General features: G+C 38.2%; 1 protein-coding gene across 1 annotated transcript; it reads left to right on the plus strand.

Moving 5' to 3' along the window:
• The first annotated feature begins 171 nt into the window (after positions 1-171).
• Positions 172-19,719, plus strand: mmel1 (membrane metallo-endopeptidase-like 1). Its single transcript, XM_071493532.1, has 24 exons — positions 172-336; positions 5,203-5,379; positions 5,907-5,951; positions 6,270-6,329; positions 6,522-6,683; positions 6,817-6,897; positions 8,010-8,105; positions 8,642-8,760; positions 9,431-9,496; positions 9,971-10,105; positions 10,352-10,441; positions 11,590-11,726; positions 11,832-11,925; positions 12,022-12,150; positions 12,992-13,090; positions 13,183-13,266; positions 13,344-13,447; positions 13,932-13,990; positions 14,123-14,242; positions 14,447-14,580; positions 14,722-14,787; positions 14,966-15,061; positions 16,177-16,253; positions 16,615-19,719. The coding sequence occupies exons 2-24, from the start codon at positions 5,223-5,225 to the stop codon at positions 16,712-16,714; spliced, it is 2,310 nt and encodes a 769-aa protein (XP_071349633.1). The 5' UTR covers positions 172-336; positions 5,203-5,222; the 3' UTR covers positions 16,715-19,719.
• Positions 19,720-21,715: the final 1,996 nt, after the last annotated feature.

The raw sequence follows: 21,715 nt of genomic DNA on the forward strand, positions 1-21,715 counted from the left end.
CTCGTCTCAGAACATACACATCCCCAACAATTTTCTTCTCACAGTCATGTAATCGAAAACAATACAGTACTATCACCTCCCATCCACCCCCCCCCCCCCCCTCTCTCCCTCTCCCTTTCCCTCTCCCTCTATTTTGCTCTGCCTCTCTCTCTCTCTCTCTCTGCCGCCTCACTCATTCCCTGAGCAGCAGGCTGAACTGGATAACGTCTCCTTCAACCCGCAGCACAGACTCATTTCTCTACACACCAGCTCTGAGTGGATGCTCAGCAGGGGTGTTTGAGATATTAGCGCGCTGTGGGGGAACGGCTCAGGGACTTCAACCATCCACACACAAAGGTAAGCTTCTGGATCCTCTAGATTAGATTCCGTTGTGCATCCAAGTCCCAAAGTGAAGGTGGTTCAGAGGTGGGACACTGGTGACAGATTATCAGCAGTCTCAGGACAGATGTGAAGCAGTGACTCCGCTCCACAAGGACATTCTCCAAGATTTGAAGCTGTTTGGACATTTCTGCAGTGGCAGATGTCATTATAATAGAAGTGAGGGCATATGGTAAATAGTGAATAACACCGAACTGGAGAAAGTGTGCAGATTGTTGGCATAGATTAACCTGGGAGTTAATCCTTGTTTTGCCTGGAACACTAAGTTTAGACAAGAACAGTACCAGTCACTGGACAAAGTTGCATGTAATCTTAATGTGCTTAAAAGAAGGGGATCTCAAAACATTTAGTTTCAGAGAAAGGATTTTATTTTTTACACACTGAACCCCTTACCTGTGAGATTACGTCACTATGTGTCATGCATCATATCATATGCTTACATATGATGGTTTTGTTCCTGTCAAATGTACTGGGGACATATTCAGAATATTGTCTCAAGAACAAACAAATCTTTTACATCAAATCCTAAAGCTGAGCCAAGTAAACTGACCCATTAGTGTCACTGTAGCTTTTTGCATTGATGCTCCTCAGAGGCCTCAGAGTGCCTGCCTACCTCTCTACATACCCGTGTAGAAATTAAAACCAATATGGCCTGTGTTGTCACAATGTTCTGCAGATGCCGCACCACATTAGAATAGAGTTGGGCAAAAAAGGGTTTTAAGTATGCTGCCCCTTTCTATTGGAATTGTATAGAGGGACTTGAAATTGTCAGAGATTAATGTTGTGGATTTGAGTCACAACTCAACTTTATCTTAGTTTTAGTTTTGGAGAGTCATGCCTATTCATGCCTTTTAATTGAATATTGTCTATACTCTTGTAGTGTGTGACAGTAAACTGTTTATGTTGCTTTTATTAACTGTGAGATATTTTAATCTCAACAAGACTTTTACATGTTTAAATAATGGAAAATGAAAAAGCCAAAGGAGCTGTGATGGACAGTATTATACTTCCTTGTTAAAAGCGTACTGAAAGAAAGCCATAGAAACAATCATGGTGCAAGAACTGCTTTGCAGTCAGGTGGTTTCTCAGCGGTGAAGCCTATAAACAGTGCTTATAGAGGCTTAGTTGTGTACTAAACTGAACAAAAGGTTTCTGACTATTAAAGTGAAGACAGAAGACGCTTTGTAACATCATAACTCTGTGAACAGTGTTGTGATTGCTTACTACATCGTCAGTTTCAGAGTCTTTCAACCAACGTGGAAAAAAATATTTGAACCAGAAGAGTGATTCGTATTTTCCTTCCCTAAATCGGTCACTCACTCACGCACTCAGCGATGCTGGGTGTGGAAGATTCATCAGTTTGCTGAATAGAATCACTTTGTTTGGTTCACCTCAAAGATTCACAGTTGGTGACTATTTGGTTTGTTCCCCCATTTTCACCATTCAAAGGCACTTCAGTACATACATTAGTCTATAATCATGTAATGCTGAGTGCTGACCCTGTCTTCTGTTTAGTACTATTTGCAGTCAAGTAAAGGTGGTGCCAGATTGTCAGCAGTGTCAGGTCAGATTTGAAACAGTGAACACAGCCCAGAAGGACAGTCTCCAAGATTTGAAGCTGACATTGTAGTTAGTCAGTTATTATATCTATCAAGAAGTAATATACTTAGTGTCATGGCTGAGCTTACAATGATTAGTTAGAGAATCAGAGTGTTATTAAGTCTGAACATTCACTCTGTTTGCACAAAGCAGGAAAATGTTGTTTAGAGTAGGAAGAGTAGGAAGAATAACACATTTTCTCTGTCAGTACAGCTTCAAAGTCTGTAGCCAGTTTTTCTTTGCAGTTGATAAAAATGCAGATACACTCTTGGGGTTGACAGTTACCCTGCACTCACAGCGGTGAGCTGCAGTTAGCTCTTTTGGGGCTTGTTTATTCTGGGTTTTGTCTCTCAGGCTCACAGAGGTTGTCCTTACCATCTGGTTGGTGGATCTCTGCAGGGCAATCTTCACACTCTACTCAGGAAAAAAAAGATTTTTTTTAAAATTTACAGGTTGCAATGTCTAATACTGTAGTTCTGTCATGTTTTCAGAAAATCCAGTTAAAACAAATTTATCATCAATCATAAAATTTGTTCAGATTAATTTGAGCACCCTCTACATGACGTGATCCTTATCCACAGTGTAGATTTTGTGGGTTTTTGTGTCATGATTATTCTCTTCTGCTCAGCAGTTTTTACCATTTTGTGTTGACAAAGAGGAAAACGATTGGCATATTTACTGAAAGCGCAGCAGTGCATGCAATGGATCACATGTACAGTACATTTACCATTTTTTTGTTATTTCAAATTTTGAATAACAAAAATGACCTGATGCATGATGAGATAGCGCTAAAAAGATGCTAGAGTTAAACACTCAAAGATAAGGCAGTAAAGAAAAGTGCTCATGAAAGAGGAATTGGTTCTTGGTCACAAAAACTCTATTTCTGTCCATTATTTGCTGTCTTAGGTCTCCTCATCTAAACAAAACGCAACGTTCAGTAGGATTATTAATAAAACAAAAATGAACATGATATTTGATTCATTTTTTAGACTACTGTTATCATGAAAAGCATGAGGACCAATTTCTTTATCAAGGTATAAATAAATGCAACATTCATGTGCTCCATGCTCTAATTATTGACAACCTGCCCGAGGATTTCAGTTTTAGTTATATTGACAGCTGCATTTGCCGGGCTATACTGACATTTAACCAGATTCAGATCATCTTTTCTCTATATCTGTCATAGTTTGAACGTGTATAAAAATGTGTTTGAAATGCCAAATATTGTTGATTGACAGAATGTTTTTGTAGCTTTAATTATTCATTCATTAAAAGCCAGTGAGTCTGAATTATTACTATGATTAGAAAAATCCAATTGTAAAGCCATCTCACCAAGGATTAACATATTAAGATTATGGGTTTTTTTTTTGTCCAGGTCTACTGTTATTCTGTATTGAACTGGAAATGAGCCATCACCTTAAAAATTTTGGTGGTTTCTGTGAGTGAATAAGCAGAGAGGGATGGACATAAAGCCAGCACAGCCATCTGAAGACATTCAAAGATGTAAATAACTCTTCCTACTGGGAAACAAATCTTGCAGTGACACAGTAAACTGCACATTATGGCACAGTTATAGAGTGAGGCCTGTCTTTAATGCAATAAACCAGAATTTTGCCTTAGAGAGTGTTTCTGTGCAGTCTAATACTGAGGATAAGAGTGAAGCTCTAACAAGCCCCTGCCTGTCCTTCATCACTGTAGTGCCAGATATGTGCCCATGAGTATTCATCAGGAAGGGCTAATGGGGCACAGCAGTGTGAACCTCTGATTTACAGCCCGATCTCTGTCAGGCCTAATGATAGGGCAATGTGGCTGGTTATGGAGAAACAGGTGCTGCGGAGTGAATAGATGCGAAGCAATGCGGCTGAAAGCCACGGGTGATTGCCGTTTCGTCCCCTGCACAAATGCTCATTTGCAATATTGTGTTCACACGTACATAATTATTGTAAAGGATTGGTTTGTGTTTGTGTGTGTGTGTCTGTGTGTGGGAGAGATAGGGGGGAGGGGGCAACTATGTCAAACAATAATGATCAGTGAAAGTAAGTTTAATGGTTAATTCACAGTTTTCCAAATTGTTTCCAGCATAACTGTCACATTCACTCCACACAACAACTCTCTATCCCAGGTTATATTAAGGACAGATGGACCCCAATGATAAAGTAGGAAATAACATCTAAAATGAGCTCATATGCTTTGCAAACTGTATTGAATATGGTCAGGTTATTAACACAGGTGGGCTGAGCCTTGTAGAGCCAAACATATCAGTTTGTGCAGTGAGACATTAGGGCTGCGCCATATGGAGAAAGAAACCAAACATTTTCTGAATTCAGCACAGACTATGATAGCTGTCAGAGAATGTAATGTCACATATGTTGTTAACTTAGATGACGAAATGGTGTAACAGCTACAACACTACCTTTAAAATGGACAATCAATCATATGTATGGCCTTTTTACTTGGTGACCAGTGACCCTGCTCACAGGGTTTGGTCTTACTATGGACATGAGATGAGAGCAGTGCAAGAAACCATTGTTTTCTAAATACTAAAGAAACAAATTTTTTTCTTTTTCTTTTTCATATTTCTTATCCCTTTAATCAGATTGTGACCCCTTTCTTTGGGGTCCTGACCCCCAGTATGGGAACCAATTATTTATTTATTTATTTGTGATATCCTTTTTAAGGTACATTACATTTTCTTTTGATTATTTAACAATGAAACTCTCCTACTAAATCTCCCAATTCATTTCCTATTGAATTTCTCTCACATAAAGATAACATTGATGATAAATAAATAAATTGTCCTTCTGGATATTTAGAGTTTATTGAGGCTATCGTGATTTTTCAGGATGAGAAAGGAAGAACGTAAAAAACTGTTTAATGGATTTGATGAGCTTAAAAATATCAATTCAACTATAAGCTATACTATAAAAACCTGGGCTGAAACATTTACTTGGAGAAATAAAAAGGGTGACAGAAATAAAGCGACTAACTGTTTTTGTGCAACGAGACCAACAGTTTCACAACTCCTGTCAGTGAAGTTGTTGTAGGTGTTCAGCAGTTGAAGCTCACTCACTGCAGGTCAGCTGGCACAGTTTACCGATGGATCACTGCACAGCCCACACACACAAACACACACACACACACACACATACAGACACACACATAAACACACACACTGGTAGCTTTCTGCCTGGAGCATCCCACACTCTAACGGTGTCTTTCCCACAGAGCCGGCAGTCAGGAGGAATATGGGCAAATCCGAAAGCCAAATGGATATCATGGAGAAATCAAGTAAACCTGGAAAGCGTCGCTGGACCGTTGCAGAAATCGGTCTGTCTGTGCTGCTGCTGTTGGTCAGCTGTGCCTTGGCCGGGCTGGTAGTCCTCTACACAACGGTTGTGAAAGGTAATGGCTCTGTCAGGCTCACTGTGGAAAGATCCAGATATTACAGATGGCAGCAGTGATGAAGCGTCTCCCTAATATGTGTTGTTTTTAATGATTGCAACCCGGCCTTGACACAGGAAATGATCTTGACCCTAGAAATTTCTTCAGAAATGACCATGATACCTTTTATGCAATACTGATGCACATACATCATTGGATAACCTTTCCGAGATAGTTTAAAGGTTAATGTTACTCACCAAAGTTATCAATTACTTTTGCCTTTTAATACCAAGTGTTTTCTGACCACGTATGTACACTACACACACACACACACAGGCCTAAACTTTAACTGCAGCTGTACCTCCAGAATCTTTTGAGAGAAAAGATTATCTTTTGTGTGCTTAGAAACACAATTATAATGCTGCATAAGACTTAACTGCATTTTCTCCTGCTTTAATGTGACCAGCCGATACAAACAATTGCAATTATCATTATCATTTAGAGTGAAGTCGTCTTGACTGTGTTTCTGTTTCTTCTATATAACCCAGAACAATCTAAACAGCCAAGTGTTTCAAGGAGCTCAACGGGAGAAGGTAAGTCTTTTAATCCTTTAAACTGAACACAGGATACACTGTTTGACAAGTGGGTTGGGTGTGTGTCATATTCAAGCCTGCACCTCTGATAGTCACTGTAATACTGTAATTCCCTTTACTGCCTGATCAGCAGTGCCACACAAAAGTGAAAGAGTCATTGCTGACATAGACATTGCCTGTCACACACAGACTATAGACCTAGGCTGAGTAGAATTAGCCCATACTTTACACAGCAACATCCTCCTTGTCGCAGTCGGGATGTAATTTGTCAAAGAGTCTCACATTCTCTCTCATGAGTGTTGACACTGATTTTTCCAGGCCAGCTGTTTCGCTCCAACCTCAACAATGTGTGCACAACTGCGGACTGTGTTACTGCAGGTGAGAGGAGCTGTTTTTTCTTTGCTTCCCTGCTGGTTCGTTTGGCAAACAAAGTCAACCCCCAAGCCCCCCACCCCCTCCCCCCAAAAAAGAAATAATAACAGAAAAAAAAAAATAATAATAATACATGGCTCTTCACCATCCGGTCCCCCTGTCTCTCCTTCCTCTGTTCTCTCTGTGATGCCTTTAAAGCGGCTCGGCTCTTGCAGAACATGGATACATCTGTGAAGCCATGCGATAATTTCTACCAGTATGCTTGCGGGGGTTGGCTGGAGCGCCATGTCATCCCGGAGACCAGCTCCCGTCACAGCGTCTTTGACATTCTGAGGGACAAGCTGGAGATTGTCCTCAAAGGTCAGCTGTCACACTCCTACAATGCCAGGGTTATGGGTTTAATCTTTGGTGGTGGTCAGTGGGCTGCAGTATTCCGAGCTACGTGTGGGTTTCACTCAGAGCGGAAATGTTTGCGCATGCTTTGTTGTTGCAGGTGTTCTCGAGATGGAGAATGAACAGGACAGAGATGCCATCAGAAAGGCCAAAGTCCTCTACAGCTCCTGCATGAATGAGAGTAAGATTATCTTTGCTCAGACTGAAAAGTTTGTGTTTCTGGAGCTGTTGATCATGCAGACATGGTGTCTGCAGGGCTCACTTTCTAAAGACCTTTAGAGACCTTTTTAATACTACATAGATTGCAATTTAATACCTATTATTCATCATGCCTACAAAAGTATAAAAGTATTATGGAAAACCAGTATGCATGATATGAGTTAAAATTATTCATTATTATATAACAGTTTTTCAGTAATTACCAACAGTACCGTATATAACTATATTTTCTAATGATATAATTAATCTTTGTAACCTGGACTTGGATGAATGGCATAAAATGGATGGATGGATGGATTAATGAATTAATTATGATGAATTCATTAAGGTTCATTAAGTTTTTGCTACAGCGTCCATAGTAAGTGTTTGCCAGAGGTCTGATGGTGCTGATGGAAACGTCTAAAATAGGACAGGCTCCTGCTGCTCAGTCTTCTGTTGTAACAACCCCACTTTCAATTTATGGGTGGGTTAAGTCTCCTGACAGCCAGCGATGAATTACAAAATCTGTTTATAATCTACAGGACCATCTACAGCAGGCAAGAAAATAGTTTTTGAGACGTTTTTAATGCCCTGTAAGCCCTTTTTTTGAGGAAACTAAAATACATCCATGCCCATTTGTCATGGAAATCAGATTTGAAGTTAGAGGATGATTAGTGTGCATGTAACCAAAGTCAATGTCCAAAGCACAAACAGACTTCACACAAATTAGACATTGCCTTCAGTTTAAATCGTCAAGTCTGAGCACAGGGGGAAAAAATGCATGGACACTTTGGCTATGCCCTCTTCAGTGTGCATTGCACAATCATCCTTTAGTTTCATGGTTGGATCCAGCTTATTACCAGCAGGCATACTACTACCAGAGGCATCCTCTGGACATTTATAATCTGATTGAAAGTTGAAAAGTGTGAACATCCTTTAAAATTTGAGATTAAGAGTTCATTCTTGTGGTGAGATTGTTTTTGTCAACAACTGCTTCAAAGGTCAAGAGTAAATTATCACTCTCAATAAGGATGAATAGTAGACAGACTGCTGTGTTGCTGTTATATGTTATAGAACATGATGTTTTACCTGCAGGCCTCATAGAGCAACGTGACTCCCAGCCCCTCCTGAAGCTCATTGAGAGGATCGGAGATTGGCCTGTGGCATCAGACGACTGGAACACCACTACAGGTAGAAATACCTCTATACCACACACTGATTAATGTCTCACTCTCTTCTGTGCAAACAGGCAAATATGTGCATGCAACACATCCACACAAACAAGCACTCGTGTTCTTACTCAAATACATGTACTCACACCGAGCCTGTGTAGCTATATTTGTGCTCTGTGAATTGCTGAGTATGAGCTTTGTTGGCGGGATCAAGAGACCGGCCGAGGCTCTTCAGCTGAGCAGTCAGGTGTGGAGCTTGGGAGCATGATGAGTGGGTAGAGGAGCAGGTCCTCAATCAGGACTGTGAAGGATGCTTTAAATAGTATACGCTGCTCTTCCCCAAGCTCCTGCCTCTTGCCGCCGAGTAAATGTAATCATGGATGGTGGCTCAAACTAAATTATCCACGCATATCTGCACACACATTTACACACACTACCCAGTTAAATGACCAACGGAGGCAGAGAGGCAGTCTGAATTTTGCAGCCTGCTACATTTACTAGTGAATAATTAACTAATTAACTAATTAGTTAACTAATTTTCTCCTGTTGTCACAGAGGAAGCATGGAGCCTTGAGGACACGCTGGCCACACTTACTGCTCGTTTCCACAAGAAGGTTCTGCTGGACATGTATGTGTGGACGGATGACCGGGACTCTCGGCGTCATATCATTTATGTAAGATCCCTGTTTACCTTAGCAAAAATAACAGGTAACAACCATTATGGAGTTATTATAGATGAGGCTGGCATTATTCTATACTTGTGCGTTGGTTCATCTCTCAATACTCTTCTGACTTCCCTGACTGTGCCACTCCTCTAAGCACCATAGTTTCTGCTGAAGACATCCCAAATATCTCTAGTTTCATTGTTAAAAAAGGCTTTAAAATTTCCTGTAACAACTGGGTCCTGTGGTTTTTAGCAAACATTACTCAAACATGAGTAAACAGCGCATCTGTTGGGGACTATATTCAGCTGCAGACTGACACACATTCAATGCTCCACACAATGTTTGTGGCAGCAGGACAGTGTACATGTGACACAAGCAAAATAACCTACAATGCCCAAGTTCATCAGAATGAAGAAACATTTGGTTCACTCATTTGTTTTTAATAGTGTTTGGAAAACAATGGAAATAAATGGCACAGAGGAATGACATGTATCAGGCTTTGGATCCACAGACAATATTTGTTAGTAAAAGACAATTCAACTGCTGATTTTTTTTCATAATAAAAGTATAGAGTATTGCCTTACTTAACGTTTGATTTTTATGTTTAAAAAAATTATATTTTATGAATAGATTATCAATGTGTAAAATTGCATAACTGTTATTCTTGTATATTGATTAGATTGACCAGCCAGGACTTGGGATGCCATCAAGAGACTATTACTTCAATGATGGAAACTACAAAAAGGTGATGCCTTAAAGGATCAGTTCACATACATCAAAAGATATATTATTTAAAAATATGTAATAATGCAGATAGTTTTGGTTTGATTTGTCCAGATTGAGATATCCTTCTCCAAGATTTCTGTTTCCACCTTTGTACAATGGAGGTGAATAGACTTTTATTATTGGCATTCAACGACATGTCTTTTCAACAACACTGTCCTAGGTACTATTTCATTGGTTACCATTTCAAAGACCTTGTGGTGTTGAGTTTTTAAGCATAAACATAATTCCATTCACCTCAGTAGTTTTGGGTTGGCAGCAGGAAAACTAAAACAATAAAACCAATATCTAATGAAACTGCCTGCATGGCTAGATATGACTAGCTGTAACTGAAAAAAAAACATGATCTGACTCAACTGGCATTTTAAAAATTGATTTCCTAACACAACCTTGAAACAAAATTTCTAAATTTACAGCTTATGTGATTGTACCATAGGTTCGAGAGGCCTACCTACATTTCATGGTCTCCATTGCAAAGATAACTCGAGAGGACAGGAACTTGACTCAAGATGACGACCGTGTGTGGGAGGAAATGATGCAAGTCCTGGAGCTGGAGACAGACATCGCCAATGTGAGTGCCAGCCACAACAGGATATGGAATTGTGGGACGAAGGTTAAATTAATAATGACAAGATGAAAACTGAGAACCTCCTCTCTGCTTAGAGTAAATAAAAGCACCAGGCTACATTTAGTGTGAACCTAAGAGATCAGCCAAGCTTTTAACCTCAGACTTTGCTGATGGAAGGAGAACAAAATGTGAATATATAATAAAGCATCACGTTAAAGAAGGTTTTTTTTCCTTCCTGTTGCTGGACAGGCCACATCACCAGCAGAGGAGCGCCAAGATGTCACTGTTCTCTACAACAAAATGACACTTGGTGAACTACAGAGCACATTCACCTTTAATGTAAGTGTGATTTACTTCTTTTTTTACGTGCATTACATAATCACAGTGCAGATAGTTCACTGGTTCAAATTACTTTACTGTTGTATCTTTGACAATTTTGGTGGAAAAACTGAATGAATGAATGAGGATTTTTCCACTTAAGAAACAAGTACTGTCCAGGTGCCTTTGAGCAAGGCAGTGGACTGCTAATCACATAGCAGTGAATTACAGAGGGCAATTAAGTAAGTAAGGCACACTGTCAAGGATGGAAAGAATACTGGACTCAGATCAAAGCATAAAGTAAGGCAGTTAAAATGTGGTCTGAGTAAATGTTATTGCATTACATTTTTAAAAGGGGACTGCAGGAGAAACACAGAACTGCACTGTTAGGCAACAAGGTAAAGTGCATTAAAATATCAGTGTAGGCCTGTATTCTTTTAAAACATGATCACATCATTCCCACTGCTGCCATAATGAGCCCTTACGTCCAAACCAACAAAAAATTCCTTCCCTGTAGAAACTGTAAATATAATTGCCTTCCTGTAACTTATACCAACACACATAAATATATATGTACTGTATATGTAACAAATATGTCACAAAAATCAAAAAACCTACCGTTAAAAAAGTAGTCCAGCATTTTTGGGAAGTAGACATTCCTACTTTCTTGCCGATAAGTATGTGAGAAGACTGATACTACTGAAGGGTAAATATGAAGGCACAGTCAGCAGTTTTTGTCTTACTTTAGCATAAAGACTGACTATATCTTGTTTGTTTAATCCACACAAAAAGTGAAATGTAAAAACTACACATTGCAGTGTTACACATGTTCCACACCATTTTTTTCACCATGAGGTTGCCAGTTTTAATAAAAAAGATATTAACTGTAAATCAGTGAGCTTTAGAGGTGGTGGATGGATTTTGTTACCTTTGGACTAGGACCAGGCTAGCTGTATCCCTCTGTTTCCAGTCTTTATGCTAAGCTAAGCTAAACTGCTGCCGGCTGTAGTTTCATATTTAGCACCAATCTTCTCGTCTAACTCTTGGCAAGAAAGCAAATTAGGTGTATTTTCCAAAATGTCAAACTATATCCTTCAAACTGTATGATAGGAACATATTTAGTAAAACTACACATGTTAAAAAATAATGTCTTGCCTTTTGTTTTCCAGGGTTTTAACTGGACACGATTTATTCAAGGTGTGCTGTCGAGTGTGTCAATTGAGGTCCAGCTAGAGGAGGAGGTGGTGGTGTACAGCTCTCCCTATCTTGAGAAGATGAATGACGTTCTCTCCAGACACAGTGTCAGGTCAGTCAAAGAGCATCATGATAACACGATTCCATGAAAATTAAGTTACTACAGAACAGCTTCAATCTAGCACAACAACTGAACAAAAACAATCTATGTTTGCAGAACTATGCAGAACTACCTCAACTGGCAGCTCATCATTGACAGAGTTAATAGCCTGAGCCGCCGCTTCAAAGACGCCAGAGCTCGTTACAGGAAGGTACGATGTGCATGGCATAACAGAGCAACACAGGTTAGCCTAAAGTAAGGTTAAAAAAAATAAAGTAAAAAAATGTGTGTCTGTGTGTATGGACAGACTCTCTATGGCACCACTGTGGAGGATGCTTGGTGGCGAGAATGTGTCCGTTATGTCCAGAGCAGCATGGAGAACGCAGTTGGAGCTCTGTATGTGCGTGAGACCTTCGCTGGAGAAAGTAAGCGAATGGTGAGTCTTTTGTCCTATAAACAGAGCTGAACAAAACAGAAACAAATCTTCCTTACAGCATGGAAATCTATGACTACAACAACAGAAGTTTACGTCAAACTCTTTTGTGCAAACTATAATGCAAATTGTGTGCAGAAATTCATGGTATGACATACATTATGTGCAACAAATTGATTTTGAGGGCTCAAGTGTCACTTTTCAAGCTTCTGTTTGCATTATGTGCCACTGAATCAAGAACACATATTTAGAGTCATTATCTCCTTTATATTAATTTTACCAATTTTGTGACACTTGGGCATAAACAACACTTTTGTGACACAAAATGCCTTTTCTGTTTTACCTGGCATGAAAAACACGAACCTATCTAGTACTATGAAATAACACATAGGGGTAATGATGATGATGAGCCCCCTGTTTAGCACTTACAAGTAGTATATTAAAATGTAATGAGTATTTTATAACACACTATAAAAATGAGTGTTAATGTATTTGTCAAGAACTATAAATCCACCTGTGGGCAGCTATAAAAAGGAGGCTGCTGGATAAACAGATCATGAATGATAGTATAGTAAGTACACAGTTTTGATCATATAAAATATGTCTTCATAGGAGAAGGTGTAATTGTTGCCAAATACTATGCATTTATAATAATTTTGAGTAAAGTGTTGCTGGTATTCAGAGTACATTTTGTGTACTTGTGTACATGCATTTCTTAAAATAAATCACATTATATTTTACACACAAAATGCAGCTTTGGTTACCTGGGGGCTAATAATTATGAAAATGCACTTCTGTATTGGATTATGATTACGGTCTTTGTATTTGTGTCACTTGTTCACAGGTCAGTGACCTCATCAGTAAGATCCAGAAAGCCTATGTGGAGACACTGGAGGAGTTAAGCTGGATGGACGCTCCCTCAAAAGAGAAAGCAAGAGAGAAGGTTCAGTTTGTAGTTAAGCTGAGAAAATAAGGATGGATGTATCTTGTCTAAATGTTGGTTTTATAATACAGATTTTTGTGCATCTCTTGTAGGCCATGGCAATCAAGGAGCATATTGGTTATCCAGATCATATTCTACAGGAAAGCAACCAGAAACTTGACCAGGAGTATGCTCACGTAAGTAAAAACTGAGTCTGTTTCTATAGGCCACACTGGTGGCACTGATCTCTGATTCATCCTGTTTCTCTTTCTAGCTAAACTTTAGTGAAGAACACTACTTTGAGAACATCCTGGAGAACCTCAAGTCTGAAGCACACAAGAGTCTGAAGAAGCTCAGAGAACCAGTTGACCCAGACTTGTAAGCTGTTGATACATCTGACTGTACAATCCTTATAAAAGACAAGGTCGTGTACCCAGACAGTCACTATGTTTTCTTGTGCTCTGAGTTAAAGTGCATGAAAGAAAAATGACATTCATGGTTCCCTCTTTCAAATGAGGTTGATTACACAAAAATGGTTTGCGAGACAGTCTCATTTTGTTTTTGCACCCTCTTTCTGTTTCCAAGAAAATAAACAAGGTTGAGCTTAGCCTAAATGTAACAAAAATGATTTTATAAAATGGACATGGTGCATTGAATATTCTGTTGCAATTTGCTGCTTTTATAGTCACAAGAAAAAGATGTTCTGTGTCCTCGTTGGGTAACTCTCAAAGAACACTGAAGATGAAGGTTTAAACATATTGTTTCATGATAAAAAATATGCTACATGCATGAATTGTACAGATCTTTCCTCTAGCTGAAAAAGTAGTTTTCAGTTTTAATTGATTTCTCAATAAATTTGCAGGTGGATCATTGGTGCTGCTGTGGTGAATGCATTCTACTCACCCAACAGAAACCAGATAGGTATGCATGACAAAGTAGAGATGTTTTTTTTTTTTTAATTCATTTATTGTAACAGTCTCTCTATTGTAATCCTGTTTAGTGCTGTAGCCAAGGTGTGTTGTGTTTTAACTCCTGTTGTTTATGTTTATGCAGTGTTTCCTGCAGGGATCCTGCAGCCACCTTTCTTTAGCAAACAGCAGCACCAGGCCCTTAACTTTGGTGGAATAGGAATGGTTATTGGGCATGAGATCACACATGGATTTGATGACAACGGTGAGACAATAGTGATTCATTGTGGGTATTTTGGGAAACCTGAACAGATAAATACAGTTTATCATTTGTGGTCATTTTATCATAACAATTGTTTTCAAATTTGTCAATACCGACAACTGAACATGGTAGGAAACTGCCTTTCAGATGTACATGTGCCATGTTTGGCAAACAGTACTTTACTTAATTTATCATGTTTCTTTACAGGTCGTAATTTTGACAAGGATGGTAATATGCTAAACTGGTGGAGTAATTACTCTGCTGAGCATTTTAAAGAGCAGTCACAGTGCATGGTGCAACAATATGGCAACTTCAACTGGAAGCTCGCAGGTGGACAAAACGTAAGCACCCAGTGGCATTTGTGAAATGAGAGGTTTTGTCTCTGCTGTAATCCCTGACTATGTAAGCCATGTATTAAGTGATCACCAGAATTAGTGTTTTCATGCTGGTGTGTGTTCATGGTTTCGTTTGTCTGATTGCAGGTCAGTGGAATCAGCACTTTGGGGGAGAACATCGCAGACAATGGAGGTGTTCGTCAAGCATATAAGGTTGGTTGTTAGCAGCAGGAGCACAAAACCACATGTTACTATTTTGGCAATAATGACAAACTCCAAAATGCTTATAATAAACTTTCTGCACACCTGAAATCTGTTCTTAAGTTTGTGTGTGTGTGTGTGTGTGTGTGTGTGTGTGTGTGTGTGTGTGTTTGTGTGTGTGTGTCTACAGGCTTATCTGAAGTGGGTAGAGATGGAGGGTGAAGAGCCTTTTCTACCTGGTCTAGACATGGATCACAAGCAACTTTTCTTTCTTAACTTTGCCCAAGTAAGTGAGAATAATAGGGGAACATGTTATTTCTCTACATGTTATTTCAGCAGACAAGGTAGGGCAGATAATATTTTCACCATCTGGAGTTGAAGAGCCAAAGTTCAGGAGGAGCATTTTTCAGTAGATGTTTGATGCTGAGAAGCAAACACTGGGACAAAGGGAGAAGGTCAGGGGTTGAGACACTGGGGTAATCCCAGAACAAATCAGCGTTGAGCTACACACATAGGGGATGAGAAGAGCTACCAAAGTAAACAAGCCTTGTGGCGCCCGGGAATGTAAAGCATGAGCAGACTAGATGAGTTAACTCCTCGTGGTTGTATGTTACCACCAACCAGCCAAGTTGCAGGAAATATGGTCACAATCTCCCCCTCCTGACTTACAGCATTCAATAATGGCCAGAAGTATTTTTGCAGATCATTATGATGTCACAGTGAAGTTTTCCTTTGACCATTTGGATATGAAATGTCATCACTTCATCATTTGATCCTTTTAGACATTTGTTTTTAATTGTGTCATAATTTGCATATGAATTTGTGAGTTACGGCTAAAAAAACATGTTTGTGAGGTTGCAGTGACCTTGACCTTTGACCTTTAACCACCAAATTGTAATTAGTTTGTCCTTGAGTTCATGTTGAATGTTTTTGTCGAGTTTGAAGAAATTCCCTTAAGGTGTTACTGAGCTATTGCATTCACAAGGCCAAAACCATGTTTTGTGAGATCACCATGACATTGACCTTTGACCTTCAACCACCAATATCAGATCATCCTTGAGTTTAAGTGAATGTTTGGTGTGAAGGCATAAAAGCTGAATCTGTTTGAGGGCAACAATGGCTCCACACTGAGATGGTGAACTTTACAAGTCAGTGGGTACATGAGTGAAACAACTTGTACCAAACTTGCACTTAAAGATGCTGAAAATTTAAATATTTCTTTCTTGTAAAGTGCTTCAATCTACTTAGCCTCCTAAGTTATATTTCAGGTAAAATATGAAAATTGTAATTTATAAATTGTATTTCTAATGTTAACAGTTTGTAAAAACACTTTTTAAAGCACTTAAAAATAGATAACCCTCTTCTTCTCTCTTCCTTCTCTGTAATCTTTTATTTTTCCAGGTGTGGTGTGGTGCTTATCGGCCTGAGTATGCCAGCCAGTCCATCAAGACTGACTCACACAGTCCCTTAGAATACAGGTAACGCACTTTAGTATGCTAGGTGCTAACATCAGAGGTGCACCCCTGACAACTTTTCAAACCGATTAAAATTTAGTATTCAGATTGATCAAACTTATGAAGTACAACTGCGTTATTGTGTATATTGAAGAATCCACTGTAAAATAAAGGTAGTGCTCAATTTGATCATTGCTAAATCATTACTCCTGCTGGAAAAGTATTCTATTGTGCCAAAGCACAACTCAGTAAAGCATCGGAATCAGTGGAGCCTCACTTGCTGAACAAAATATGGAGGCTCGATGCATATTTAACAGTGCTTTAACTTTCACAACATAATTCAGCTTCTATCCCCCTTTATGTTTTGTTTTTCTTTTGTCTTCAGGGTGCTTGGATCTCTCCAGAATTTTGAAGCGTTCTCAGAAGCTTTCCAGTGCCAAAAAGGCAGTCCAATGAACCCCGACCTGAAATGTCGTGTCTGGTAGAAAAGTTTTACTAATAAGATATTAATTTCCGGACATGGCCAACTCAATTCAAAAGAACAAGTTGTACTTTTTGAACCCAGCGAGAAGAGAGATATGTGGATATACTGTAGATGTTTATAAAATGGATGACGTGCTGGACTACACCCTAGTTTTAAAACTTGAACTATCATGTATACTATAAAAAAAGAAACTTGCTTGAGTATCTTCTCAAGTTTGAAGTGTTGTCTCTGGATGAGTAGGTCACTTGTTCTTATTTTGCTCTGTCCCACAACAGATGATGAGTGGGTACATGAATGAAAAGGCTACGTAAAAAACATAAGACCTTGTAAAAAGGTTAAAGCTTATGGCTGACTTTAAATGCTTTACCACCCTTTCTTGAATTAATCCTTAAAAAAAATCTCCTGTTCAGATCTTTGTGATTTATCCATTAACATCTGACACTGAGTTGGCTTGGTGTCTTTCCTCTGATGTGTTGTTTTCAAGATATTGTGCCACTTAATAGTGAACCAATCTAACTCTGACTGAAGCGTGAGTATGAAATAAATGAAAGCTTGAGGCTTTGCTGAAGTAAAGCTACAACAGAATTAGACACACTCTGAGAGTTTGGTTATTCACTGTAACATGAAACAAATTACCTAAAGACTTTAAGACTGTTAAATCTTTGCAGCTTTAACCTTAAATTAACATTCTGAGAGCACTGCAGCTTTCAGCATTTTTACACTTACACAATGGACAAATATTTAAAATTCACAAAGCTATTTAGTACTTTTTGTAGTTTTATATTTCTTTATCACATCCTGCAATTGATTGTTGCTTGATACTCACTGCACAAATCTATACGTAAGTCATAACAGTTTGCTCTAAGAAACCATACTCCAGATGTTTTCATAAAACTGGTGACATGCTACTTTTTAGCTAATGAGAAAAACCCAGCACTTGTTTGAGGTCAAGTGACATAATAATAATGAAAAGCCCACTTTATTGCATTATTGGTTACAGCCATGTCAGACTGAAACAGTTTTAAATCCAGGTGTGGGTACGCTGTAGGTGCTAATCACAATTGTGTTGTGTGTTTGCAGCTCACTTCCCCCTTTTTTCCCGCTTCCACACATTCCACATTATAAATGATTTTTAGAGGCTCCTGAGTGTTTCTGTATGCTGGGCTGATCTATCGCTATCAAAACTCCTCACGTGCCATTTGATAGATGACCTATCCCCACAGTTACCCAAAATTATACTATCTACTTGTATGGTATGTGTATGTTTACATTTAACCCAAAAAAGTGGCTGATCTGTCAAAGAACTTATCTTTTCTTTCACTTCACAATCTCCTGAGAGGAGACATAAACACAGTAATTACAAGGCTTTTAACCTTGGGGGCATAGCCAATTACATGCTAAGGGGAAGAGATACATTTACACAGGCAGGCAGCAGATGAAGTGGTTTGCCTTCTGATCTTTCATTGATCATGGCCATCTAAGATGAAAGGATGAAGTGCAGCGTGCTGAAGTGTGGTGACCACTGTAGCTGAACCACAAGCCTGCAGGCAGACACACTGAAGAATGGAGCTTATCATTAAAGAGATGGCCAGGGCCAGGACTGTTATTTTCTACCTTTATTAACAAATAATGACAAGAAAATCAAAGCCGAGCAGAACTTGTGAGAAGGAAAGAGGTACTGGCTGCAAGGAGCCACTGATTTTGTGCTGAACAGAGCTTTCACACATAGAAAAAAAAAACCCACAAACAACACTGCCGTTTTTTAATGTTTGCTTGTCGTTGGTCACATTCAGGATGCCTTGGTAAACTGAACATGACTGTTAGGTCTCAATAGAGGCTGGTGAATTGAATGTGCATATTGAAGCTTTATATTCTCAGTCTGTCGCTCAATCTTCACATTATTGGCCAATAGTGTTGTATTTTACAGGGGAAGGGGACGCAATCAAAGACTGTTTTATTCAGAATGTAAGCTGTGATAGTGCGCTGCCATATTAAAGCAAAAGTTCATCATATTGGGAAATAGACCCCTTCACTCTCCGGCCAAAAGTCAGATAAGAAAATTTATACTACTCCCATTAAATATGAAGCTATTGCCAACACACAGTTAACTTAGCATAAAGACTGCGAACAAGGGCAGACAGCTAATCTGGTTCTTTTAACTGGACCCGTTGAAAATGGTAACTTGCCAATTTAAGACTTAATTTTTGTATGGAAATAAACAAACAACATGTGACATGTTAATTGGTTTTAGAGTTGCAGGAAGGCAGATTTCATTACCTTGAACAAAATCAGGCTAGCCGTTTCCCCTGTTTTCAGTCCTTGTGCTAAGCCAAGCTAACCAGCTGCTGGCTGTAGCCCTAAATCTAACGGACAAACATGAGAGTAGTATGAATCTTTTAATCTCAGTCTCAGCCAGAAGCCTATTTTACAAACTGACGAACTATTCCTTTAAACAACAACGCACATTCATCATGTCTTGCTCAAAGAAATGCTGGAGGCTACATTGTAAGCTATGATGTGACATCCAGCTGCCGTTTGAAGAGCAAAAACTTAGACTCTTGTATAGTTTGTCTGATTTTCCTCAGAATTAGTAAAAGAGCTCAAAATAGTTTATTGTACACAAAAGGTACATAATATAAAAAGTGTTATTGTAGGTGCTTGGTGTTCTATACGGCAGTATTTACATAGTAAGGATTCAATTTAGGTGAGAAAGAAAGCGGACATTTCTTATTTACTTATATGGTGAAATTGTGCCGTTTTAAAATGATAAGCCAAGTACAACTAAATTGTTTGCTATATATAAATATGTTTTCATCTACAATGTATACCCATCAGATGAATTTATTTATCTACATGAATATTTATGAAATAACATTGTTGCTTTGCAAGGACTCAGACGTTAAAGATGTTTTATGATTGTTGATGCTGCTATGTAATTATCTAGACTAAGTGCTATTTTTGTGACTCAGATATGTAATTATTGCCATTAAAGTGACTGTCTCGACAGGGATGACCTCAAGTGTCTCCTTTAAATATAACATGTAATTTTTAATGTTATACATGTATATAGAAACATGAAAAAAATCATGTTGGATTCATCCTCATCCAATGTAGAGGCAAAACACATTACACGTTTTTTTTCTTTTGTGAATGCACCATAAAAACATCAGTTAGCATGACATTATATATATTATGATAATTTGAAAATCAAACATGTGATGTTAAAATGTCAGTAATGTTACCTGCTATCTAAGTACATTTTTTAATTAAAATTGAATGATGTTATTAACATTGATTGCTGACTTTTGCCACATCAGATCTGTATTTTTTAGACGTAATTTACCAAGTCATTTACATTAGCTGGTTGGTCATCATGGTTCTAATGAAAAGATAAAGCAAAAAATTCCATGTTAAATTAGCTGCTGAGTTAGGCCATTAGACATATATTTCCTATTAAATACAACAATGTTGGCTACTAAAATGTTCTAAGTAAGGTAAAATTTAATATGACAGTTTGCCATTAAGTGTAATATCTAGGTACAGTATGATATTTTCAATGACATTATCTACTAACTTTGGCCACTACAACTCTAATGCTAACATTAGATCAAGGATTAAATCAAGGATCTAATGATAACATTAAATGAAAACATTTCAATTTGTTTGGCTGCTAAGTTTGGCCTCCAACAATCTAATATCTAAAAACAAACAAACAAACAAAAAAACGTTAATATAACCGTACCTGCTGACTATCACAAATTTTTGATTAATTTGAAATTAAACAGTGACAGTGATGTTACCTTCCAGCATTACCTACTTAGAAGTAAGAAGTATGGTAAACAGAAAAAATGAAAACAATAATAATTCTTAAGAAAATGCAGTGTGGAAAAAATTGAAAAACCTAAATTGGCCAGTAATTATAGTATTTTTTTTTTGGACAATCTAATGTATTTCAATGACATTAGCTGCTAACTTGGGCCAGCACAAACCTAATGTTTCGATAACATAACAAACGTGATAAACAGGTGGTAATTTGGTCATCAAGATTCTAGTGAGAGGCTAAAATGGAAAAACGGCATGTTACATTGGCTGCTAAGTTTGGCCGTGAAAAAAAAATTCATATTAAACTTAAAGCTTTTAAATTAATTTTGCTGCTAAATTTGCCCATACATTTCTCATTAAAATGAATCAATTTCAGTAACATTAGCTGCTAAGTTTGGCCTTCAACAATGTAATGTGAAGTGAAAATTAAAAAAGTGAAATTCACATTAGCAGCTTATTCTTATGTACTGTGTTCATGAGTATTTGCCTGATCTGGAGTGATTATGCAGTTTCTTCATCATTTCTTCAAACACTATTGGTCTAGTTACATTTATTTTCCATGTCTTCAGAATTTATCAGATATCATAAGGTTTCCAGCAACTTTATCCTGAGGAAGCAGGAAAACTAGGCCGCTATTGGTGTAAGAATCCTTATGTATGCCCAGTGAGAGGGAACTTCACTCAGTGCTGAATAACATGACACCAGGTAAGCTATTTCTTATAGTAATATGTCACAATTTATTTTTTAAATAACAATTGAAAGATAGTTCAGATATTTTTTGAAATTTCAGACTTTTCTCTCATAGTATCAGTTGGCAAATTTAACTTTGCTGTCTGCCTTAGTACTGAGAAACTTGTACCTGAAATTAGGCTGCAGTTTACCTGCTTCTCCAGGTTAGGTCTCCCCTGCTTCCCTCTGCCTCTTTGCTTTTCTATCTTGATCTGTTTACCTAATCTCTGTTGCAGTTTTAAACCTATGTACTTCAGACAGTTTGTACTTTTGGGAAAAAAATGCAGAGAGAAATGGTTGACAAAAGAGATGAGCATCTGTGAAGAATATTAAGAGTGACTGGAATTGATTATAAAGAAGTGGTTACATAACAGGCACCCAGAACTGTCACAATGGATATTACTGATCAACATATGGAAACAATTATACACAAATATGCTTAGATTTCTTT

The sequence above is a fragment of the Trachinotus anak genome, unplaced genomic scaffold, assembly GCF_046630095.1.
Source record: "Trachinotus anak isolate AG129_WGS33_773 ecotype Australia unplaced genomic scaffold, CSIRO_AGI_Tana_v1 ptg000013l, whole genome shotgun sequence".
In the NCBI taxonomy this organism is placed as follows: domain Eukaryota; kingdom Metazoa; phylum Chordata; class Actinopteri; order Carangiformes; family Carangidae; genus Trachinotus; species Trachinotus anak.